The sequence below is a fragment of the Mixophyes fleayi genome, chromosome 5 (assembly GCF_038048845.1).
Source record: "Mixophyes fleayi isolate aMixFle1 chromosome 5, aMixFle1.hap1, whole genome shotgun sequence".
Lineage (NCBI taxonomy): Eukaryota > Metazoa > Chordata > Amphibia > Anura > Limnodynastidae > Mixophyes > Mixophyes fleayi.
Genome location: NC_134406.1, coordinates 55986401 through 55996967, shown reverse-complemented (window position 1 = coordinate 55996967; position 10567 = coordinate 55986401). Strand labels below are relative to the sequence as shown.

At 41.2% G+C, this 10567-nt stretch overlaps 1 protein-coding gene across 1 annotated transcript in view; it reads left to right on the top strand.

The window, feature by feature from the left end:
* Positions 1–883: 883 nt before the first annotated feature.
* LOC142159446 (ferroportin-like) overlaps positions 884–10567 on the top strand; it is a 29454-nt gene continuing 19770 nt past the window's right edge. The window contains exons 1-3 of the mRNA XM_075214349.1: positions 884–929; positions 2622–2689; positions 4049–4208. Of these exons, the coding sequence (XP_075070450.1) occupies positions 884–929; positions 2622–2689; positions 4049–4208 (274 nt within the window). The remainder of the gene's footprint in view (positions 930–2621; positions 2690–4048; positions 4209–10567) is intronic.

Here is a 10567-nt window from a genome sequence, read left to right as displayed (position 1 = left end):
CCTAAGAGGGCAGTGTAACCTAGTGAACTTCGGTTCTAAAACCCAAGCATACTCTTATTTTGGTGGCAGCAGTTGGATCACTGAGTCACTACATTGGGTAGAGGACAGCGGCACATATTCTGATACGGTCATTGCTCGCAAAAATGAGAGGCAACAGAGAGTTAGCACCAGTATTGATAAGGGAACTAGTAGAGTATCCTACAGAGATCCTACAGAGATGGCCACGGAGGCAGACATAAACAGGCTCGCTGAGAGGTAGAAAACTTATCATAGGGCGAAAAAAAACAACACCTGCAGGGATATTGCAAGAGGTATGGGATCACCTTTAAAGATTCCAAGAGGTGCTGGTGGCCCGATTAATGAGTGGGAGAGAGCCCACCTGGAGGAGATGGAAGAGCCAGGGGAGGAAGAGGAATCATTAACACCCCCACAGGGACAAACTCAAGTCACTAGACCCGGAATGCCCAACACCACCCCAGCAGTGCTACATGACTGGCTGGGAGCATTGGGGGGAAGGAATCCACAGGTGAGGAACCATGAGAAGACACGGAGATGGCTCCAACTGGGATATTGTGGGGTCCCAACTTTTCGTGAAAGTGAGACGGATATTGACACCCATCTGCAGGTTTTTGAGATTCTGATGAATGTTCATGTGGTCGAGAAGGAGGAATGGTCTAGATACTTGGGACAGAGTCTGACAGGAAAAGCGCTGGTTTCCTACCAGGCATTAACATCCCAGGATTGTGGGGACTATAAGTCAGTGAAGAAAGCACTGTTGGCCAAATTCAAGGTGACTGGCGGAGACTTACAGATACAAATTTTGTATCCTGAACAAAAGTGAGTCACAATCGCATGTAGAGTTTGCAAACCAGCTGAGGAGGGCATGCAGCAAGTGGATGAAGGGCAAGAGGGCAATTTCGGTGAAGAAGGTATAGAACTTAATCCTGCTGAAGCAGCTGACTTTAAAAATTGCTCCAGAGATCCGGGAATGGCTGGTTGACCGAAAACCAGAGACCCCCGAAGGGGCAGCCAAGCTGGCTGATGATTACAGCCGACCCAGATGGAGAGCCACTAGTGTACCCAGCTATGCGCTTGCTGGGGGAGGGTCCTGACTGAGTCCAACAGATTGCGTGTGGGAGGGTCCCCCCTTTAACTGAGGGAATTCTGGGAGAACAGGACCCCTGATATCACTGCAACCAAGTAGGTCACCTGAAGAGGGAGTGTCCCTGGTCTAGAGGGCAATTTCCTGGTGTCCAACCAGCACCAGTGTTGGTAGTCCAGTAGGTTTAGGAGGACTACCAAGTGGATGTGGACTCTGCACCACCCCATACTGAAGTGGCTGAGAATGGGGGGATCTCTTTGGTAAACATGGTTTTGGGGAGGGAAAAGTACAGCTCAGCACCATGCAGGGTCACCTCCAAGATGTTTGGATGGGGGGCAGCAAGGTGCAAGAGTTAAAAGATTTGGGAGCCTCCCTTACATGGTGGAACCAGATGTGATCCTCAGGTCCCAGCTTATTGACAGAGAGCATGTCAGGAATACCAATGTGGAGCTCAAGCCAATCAGTATCCCGGTGTACATCTGGGGGTAAATGTATCAATGACCGGATTCTTCAACTCCGGCGAGATCGGCGTCTTCAGCGCTTAAATTTAAAGCGGCGCTGCCTTGTAAAGGGAAACAGATCTCGCCGGAGTTGAACAATCCGGTCATTGATACATTTACCCCCTGGACAGCTCAGCCAGCCACTGTATATACCCACAAAAGTTCAGATTTAGGCAGGCCTGTCCTGATTTCCATGGTAGAAAAGGGCTGATTTAAAGCCTAATTGAAATATACGAATAAGAACACATACCCTTCTTGAATAAATAAATCAGACTGCGGTGCAAATGCTTTCTTTGCATGCAGCGAAATACTGACTGCTTTTGCATTAAGCACAAAAAATACTGGACAGCTTGATTTTGTCGTTGAAAGTTAGAATTGAGCTAGGACGTGTCTTCTCTCAAATCTACATATCTCTGCACAATATGGTTTAGCCCCCTCCCTCCACCCATAGTTTAAAATGATTTTGCTAATGTTCAAAATTACACCTTGTAGTTGTAAAATGAGATGCATAGTTCACACTGATATGGCAGAATGAAGTTTGCAGGGAAGATGTGCTATGGAATAATCTACTGAAGATTCAATTATGTTTTTGGAACCCTGGAGAGATTTTCAGCATTGATTATAACATAACATAAATTAAATTCTTTGGGCCTGAGTCATTAAGGAGAGCAAAGCATAAAAAATGAGTAACATTTGCACCTGGGCAAAACCATGTTGCATTGGAGGGGGAGGTAAATTTAAAATGTGGGAACAGATTTATAGTTGTGGCACTTTAAATTTCATTGTAATAATAAAGCTATTAAGTATTTGTGAGCTAGATGAAAATACAGCCAGTATTTAACTTATGTGCAAAATAATAAACTAATTTGCACCCCTTGCATTGTAACATGGTTTGTCCCAGAGAACATTTACTCCTTTTTTGCTTTAATGACTCAGGCCCTTTGTCTCTTTACAAGCTTTGCTTTAATGAGTTACTAACGCACTCCACGTTTAACTGATATGTATTTTTGTATTATCAGGCCCAGCTGTGAACTACCTCATGGGACCAAGATTTCTTGTCTATGTAAGCTGTGCACTTTCAATATGGGTAAGGTCATTTGCTATTTTGAGTTAACAAGCTAACACCGTTATAGTAGATACTATGGTACAGAGATGGTCAATGTTATGCACAGTCGGCTATCCAAGCTAGTAAAAGATTGCCTGTCACTGATCTACATACACAGCAGTTTAGTTCATTGTGAAACTGGATTGGCTAAAAAGAACCTGTCACCGTGAAATATGTTAGGTTTCAACAATACACCAAAAATACCATTGTCTTATAGCCATATGTTCAACAGAAATACTAGCGTCTTAAAAAAAAAAATACAAAGCTGGTACCTCCTGCTGTAATAATGATATTAATTGTAATAATGATATTAATTATAACTTTTATATTTGTTCTAGCACTTTCAATTTATTTATGACACCCGGTGAATTTGACAAATCTCACAGGGTAGCATATATTCTGTACTGATAGTGGCTACGGCGAATCATTTTTATTTTGTACCGCATTTTAGTAGTATTTTGTGTGTTTTTGTACTTTTTATATATTTGTATGTTGCTTACCTCGTAGATGTTTTAGCTAAAGACTAGGGGGTAAATGTCTGAAGCATCGGTTTCTGCAAGTCGACAGAAATCCTCGACTTTACAGGGGAAATTTAAAGCAGCGATAGCTTTTAAAGGCCAACTTGCCTTTAAAAGCCAATGCTGCTTTAAAATTCCCCTGCAAAAACCTAGACCTCTTCATGCAACTGGAGCACCCAGAGGTTTGTCAACACATTAAAGAGGATTGTCTGTTTAGTTCATAACTGATTAATACACCATTGCTTCTTTAGGAGATCTGGAAAACATGCACAGACATTTGTGAGAACTATGTTGTTTTATGTAAAGTATATAAAGCCATTTCAGGACGCACAATTTATGAGCTATTATACGGAAAAATTTAAGTATATAATAATTTCAGTTTTATTTATGTCAGGGACCGTGTAGGTCAGTGATGGGCAACAGGATACTACACTTTGGGGCCCTCTAACTTTCAAAAGGGCCACACATTACCCTTAATCTCAGTAATAAGCTAAAACAGTACCAGTAATCAAAGAAAGAGACACCTCTCTGTAATAACATATCAGCAGCATTTTAAACAAGTGTTACAACTATAACAAACACATATGCCAATAAAGCAGGAAGGAGCTGGGGGCCACAGGCATGTACAGGTGCAGGTGCTTATTGTTCATTCCAAATTTTAAAAAAACAAGATAGTCTTGTTTTAAAGTAACTCATGGTTATTTTAAATGAACATTTTCCAATGCAAAATAAACTCTTTAACCAAATTCAGCCATCTGTATATATTAGTTGTTTATTGGTGTTAGTACTAAAGCTGTTCCCTGGGCTTTGTTTCCTTTATCAGGGGGATCGCATGTGGCATTTTGCCATCTCTGTATTCCTCATTGAACTCTATGGACATAATCTGCTGCTAACAGCTGTTTTTGGCTTAGTGGTGGCCGGGTCTGTGCTGGTATTTGGGGCGTTAATTGGTGACTGGATTGACAGGAAGCCCAGAAATAAAGGTATGTAGTGTATTAATGATTCCATACAAGCTTCCATAGATGTTACAGCTAAATATTGGTGGATTAATGCATCTCTTACTATATATTATAATAATAATTGAAGTCACTGAGGTATAGTGAGACTATATCAAATCATATGACTGCAGGCTCAATGACTTTATACAGGTCATGGAGATCTGAGTTTTAATATACTGTAGGGGGTCCACTATACCATATTAGACATAGATTTTCTCAACGTTAACAGATATTATCTGCAGGAGTTTATACATATATTAACTTCACATGTATATTATATGCATATAAACCACCACCAGGATATGGTTTCCATGGATACCTTCTTGTTGTGCGAGCACCTCAGTATAAGGAATTGGAGGCAAGTATAAAATGTAAGGGGTGCTCAGGTGAATAACAGGGACATTCAATCAATAATATAAATAATAACCTTCTATGTGGTTGTACAATAATGTTCTGACCTAATATCTTGCAGAACAAGGTAAAGTTATATTACCATAAGCAAGTGGAGCAGTAGATGGTTTTGTATTGTAATAAACATAAATGTGTATGAGTAAATCATATGAAGCCCACCCCGGCCCCCTCCTCTACCTTTGCCAAAATGTAGCTTGTTACACTGATATCCCCACTTCCCAGGTTATCTCTCACAAGCATACCGTGCCTTCTACAGATCACACCAGGAAACGGCATTTCAAACTCTCATTTAAAACCATTCATTCACACTTGTGATAAATAGGTGTTTTATACAGGGTTGGACTGGCCCGCTGGGGAGCTGGGGTATCCCCTGGTAGGCCCAGACCCAGATCGCTTCCTTCTTTGTTGGTGGGGGGGAGCAGGTACTTTGAAAAAAATAATTAAAAAAATAAATACTTATGTGATCGCGCTGTTGCTCCTCCTCTCTGCTCCGATCGCACTGAATGTTGGGCGTGACGTCATCACACCCAACGTTCAGTGAGGAGCGGCGCAGAGAGGAGTCATCAAGAAGACAGAAGAAGAGAAAAAAAGAAAAGAAAGAAGCTGATATAAAAGGTAAGTGAAGGAACGGAAGCAAGGGGAAGCAAAGGAAGCATGGCACAGTAAAAAAGGGGCAAAGGCAGCATTGCACAGTGTGAAGGGACAAAGGCAGCATTGCACAGTGTGAAGGGGCAAAGGCAGCATTGCACAGTGTGAAGGGGGCAAAGGCAGCATTGCACAGTGTGAAGAGGGGCAAAGGCAGCATTGCACAGTGTGAAGAGGGGCAAAGGCAGCATTGCACAGTGTGAAGAGGGGCAAAGGCAGCATTGCACAGTGTAAAGAGGGGCCAAGGCAGCATTGTACAGTGTAAAGAGGGGCCAAGGCAGCATGGCCGAGTGTGAAGAGGGGCCAAGACAGCATGGCACAGGGTGAAGGGGGTGCCAAGACAGCATGGCACAGGGTGAAAGGGGGGCCAAAGCAGCATGGCACAGGGTGAAGAGAGGCAAAAGCAGCATGGCACAGGTTGATGAAGGAGGGAGAAAAAGAAACATTAGGGGCGCGGTGTGATCATAAGGGGGCACAGCATGGTGATAAAGGAGCACAGTTATGTGTGTGTGTGTGATGGCACAGCGGGCTTGTGGCAATGTAATGTGTGTGTGTGTGTGTGTGTGTGTGGTAGGTGGTGGCTAACTAATGGGTGCTATTTTGTTTGTGGGGTGATGGTGGGGCAATTTAATTTTATAGTGGGGACTAATAATTTAAGATGGGGTGGTTTGGGGGCTACTAATTGAATGTGGGGCTGACACTGGTTTTATATTTATAATATGTCAGTTCTACAATTCCAGTTTGCTGACTGGGATATTCTGTGATGCTCCTGAGAAGTTACTTTGTATACTACAATGTTAACAAAAACGATGCTCACAATCTGGTAATGAAAATCATTTTCTCTGAATATGAAGATGTCAAAAAGTGTGTTATCCAAACAGGTCAAGGGTGTAATTAAAAAACCTCTGCTGTAGTAGACAGATCTGCAAACAGGGGAGTTTATTTAATGATCACTTACAAGCCACTAAAGATTTCTGCTTAATAAATGACACTTAGGGCCTGATGAATGGTTGAGTGCTTGTGTAGCGTAATTGCATAAATTTGCAGAGTTGCACGTAACCGCACTTGTGCCTGAAAAGACATGATGTCAGAGGTGAAGGTGTATTTTAATGCAGGCTGAGTACAGTACGAGCGTGTTTGCAGAATTGTGAACAGATTCAGACCTGAACTCAGACGCTGATATACCTTTTACAGTCCAAGATCTGGTGCACATACACATTGATATGTCGGCCTGCAGCATGTGGGTGTAAATATGTCTGCTGTAAACCTGGTGCGTATGCTGCAGCTGCATTGTTGGGCACATCTTGTGACTAAGCATATGGGTTGAAATACACTATTTTTGGATTAATAGTTTTACCCAAGTTGCTTTCAACTCTGCATCAAATCCTTAGTGCCTTGAAAGGTGGGATGATCTTTCACAGAAATGTAACAACATTCAGTAAGCAACTTCTATATGGTTTCCTGAGTAACCATAAAATTAGGAATGGGAAGCAACAATTCAGTTTACTTTGTCCAAAAGCACAATAAATGTTTTAAGGGCTTTTCAGTAGAGATGTGCACTGACCTCCGTGTTTTGGTTTTGAATGTGGCTTTGGACAAAAATCCTGGAATGTTTTGGATCTGGTTTTAATAAAAAAAATTGAAAAATAGGTAAAATTATGTGATTGTGAGCTGATTTTGCTCCTAAATTACTATTTATAGCATTAACATTCATTTCCAGTCATTTTCAGACTATTTTCTAATGATCCCTTCAAAACTGTCCAAATTTTCACCAATTTTGGCCAAAGTCTGCAGTGAGCTGCCTAAATGAAGGATTTTGTAACTTTGTCATTGTTGCATTTGCTTTCTCCCATTTAATAAAAAAAATAATTAACCAGTCTCTATGGTTCTCTAACTCCATCACATAGCGTCAGACATCATACCTCCATCTCTACATGTATTCTTTGCCAGTGCCAAACTCTGAATTTCTCAGAATGTGAACTTTCAATTGCATGGTTTTGTCAAGACAGGTGTTTTTGGCAACTAAATCTGCATCAATATCAGTTATACATACTTACTTGTGTCTGAAATGTCTGTTTTACATATTTCTTACACTTCACTGATATAACACATATATATATTATTTATACACTTCATATTAATATACATTCCATATTTATACACAGGGGTCTTCTGGACCACCTCCGCCGTAAGTCTTGGGTAGTCCCCTATGCCCTGGGATTGTGCAAGGTGACAGTTTCAATCCCACCACCAGTGCATTTTCAGGTCACTTACAGGCCTTGTCCCCTGGAGACACAGGTACCTCTGGCTCCAAACACCACCGTCCTTCCGGCATCAGACCAAGGAGACCCGCACATTCCGGGTATCCCGAACCAACAGCTCTAAGTCAATTACTACTCTTTTTGCTTAGCCAAAATGATGAATCGAGATTTACATTTTAATCTCAACCTGGACATTAGTATGTAGATATACATGGTAACTGACAAATATATCAGAGTCCCCTTGTTTAATTCATAAGGGCAGCATTATGGCACAGATCTACCTTACTCGTAGCTTAAGCAAACACTTATAAGTAAATCAAAGTATTTGAAAGCTCCACTTATAGTCGATGTCAATCCACAACTCGCAAGATCCATAATTTTCCAGGAAATTCCATTTTGCCTCTGTTCTCAGATCCAATTTTGGCGCGAGGAACTGAGTCATGACTCTGTTTCACTCAGAGCTCAAAATCTCAGATCTGTCGGATTTCTCAGAATTCAAACCACTCCTCTCTACTATTCAGTACTGTTTTAGGGAGTCATTTACAAAGCGCAGCACAATTACATCAGTGCACAAATAACATTCATGATTACTTTTATAGATATATTTGCAACAAGCATTTATGCTATTCCCTGCTCAGCTGTCAGACTGTCTCTAGAAAACAAATGATGATAGTATGATCCTTTAATTCATGTGATTGCACTGCATGATTATAAAAGACCTAGGTGTATTATTTATATGATATAGGGTATATGTGTTATTGCAAACTGTAGCAGTTAGCACTGCTCATGGGGGTTGTTAAAATATTTTTCTATACTACATATGGCAGAAATTATAACATGAAAGGGAAAAAGAGAACAAGAGTTGAATATTGAAGCACTCTGGTCTCAAGGGGTTGCCCTAAATAATTACAATAAACCTTTATTAGATAATATTAAAATAACAAATGTCAACCAGACGAGAATAGTCGAATATATATAAAAATGAGAGTTTTAAAGTAAGTGTGGTGGGACTGATCATAAGTATTGTATGCTCCAAAATATTGGACCTCACATAGCTTAAACCAATTAGAAAGATTTCATTCTAAGGTTACTGCATGGTATTGTAACATCTTATAAGTGTGTTCTGAGGCTCTTATTTATATTAAAGGATAAGTAAAAGTTTTCCAAAATTAATGCAAACAGTAAATAGCACTACTCTTTATGTTATGTTATCTGTTTGCTTAATTTGTATTTATCTTTCTATAATCCTTTAATTATTATTAGCCATATGGGAATTCCCATATGGCTCATGTTATTTATTCAGTAATAAATAACATTAATAGTGAGGAAGCTGGTACGAAGCCTATATTTCCCTTTTCCCTCTTTTAACACAAAAAAATTATAAAATGTTTGTCCAAAAAAAACAGAGAGAATCTTCTGTGGAGAGTGATTTGATCCATTTTTGTTAACATATTTAAAAAAGATAATAACCCTTATTTTTCTTTGTCACTTGGGTTGTAATCTGTGCAACTTTGTTTATTACTAGCCCACGGCTCATGTATCTCCTACTCCAACAATTTATAAGGAATGTGGCAGTGGGACTTTCTAAGGAGAAAAGGGCAGAATAATGATGATACGTCCTTTGGTAGTGCATTTTAAATCTTCAGTACGCTTCATGTGTGGACAGCACAGTGGCCTAGTGGTTAGCACTTCTGCCTCACAGCACTGGGGTCATGAGTTTGATTCCCTACCATGGCCTTATCTGTGTGGAGTTTGTATGTTCACCCCGTGTTTGCGTGGGTTTCCTCCGGGTGCTCCGGTTTTCTCCCACACTCCAAAAACATACTGGTAGGTTAATTGGCTGCTATCAGAATTGACCCTAGTCTCTCCCTCTCTGTCTGTATGTGTCTGTGTGTGAGTGTGTCTATATTAGGGAATTTAGACTGTAAGCTCCAATGGGGCAGGGACTGATGTGAGTGAGTTCTCTGTACAGAGCTGCGAAATTAGTGGCGCTATATAAATAAATAAATGATGATGATTATGATGTGTAAAGTCCTTTACATAACTTAAAGGAGAACTGTAACCAAAGGTAATATTCTCCCAGTCACACCACCCTTATCCACAGTAGAACTGCAAAGTTACTGTGCCCGAATCATGGGGAACCCAACACAATTCAAGGGCCTCCAAAAGGGCCACATTTTACTCTTAATTTCAAATAATTCTGTCACCCCAAAATGCATTCACATGTCCACCTGTTCCAAAATTCCACAACATGCCCCTCAGATCTGCCACTTGCTCGAAAAGAGCCCCACATGACCCCAATTTATCAGATAATGCTTCTACATGTTCATATTTATTCTAAAACCCTCTCAGCCCTCCCCTCATGCCCTCTCAGCCCTCCCCTCATGCCCTCTCAGCCCTCCCCTCATGCCCTCTCAGACCTCCCCTCATGCCTCCTCATATTCCACTCACACCTCCCTACACTTACCCGCACTGCCAAAGCCCGCATAGGAAGGAGGGAGAGAATGTGGTCCAGAATGCACTAGAGTAACTCCTCCTCAGAATAGTTCTCCTGCCTGACCTCCCTGCAGTGACGAGGAGACCAGCTACTCGCATTCAGTTGCCATTTTCCTCTCACTCAGTTAAAAGTCCAGTGGAATCCCTTGTTTTCCTTTATTCAACAATGCCCACTGAAGAGAAGGAGAATCTTATATTTCTCTGAGCTCAGCCAGGGCTGGAATGGTGGAGACACCAGATAAAACTGCAGTTTAATTTGATTTGATCACTGTGGCATTTGTACGGTGAGAAGCTGCTGTTAATGCATCCTCGCCATTAACAAATGTTTGAGTCTTACCTGGCAGCTCAGACTTTCCAGGACTGGTTGGGATTAAAAGATGGAGGCTACTACTTCTATTCATCTGGTTATAAATTAAAGGAATGAGTCCTCAGACATAGAATTCTGCTGCATCTGTACCCTTTGTTGAGAGGGGAACCTGCTTAGGGACGAAGCTACATTTTGGCTGGAATTCATCTTTATACTCATCAGCA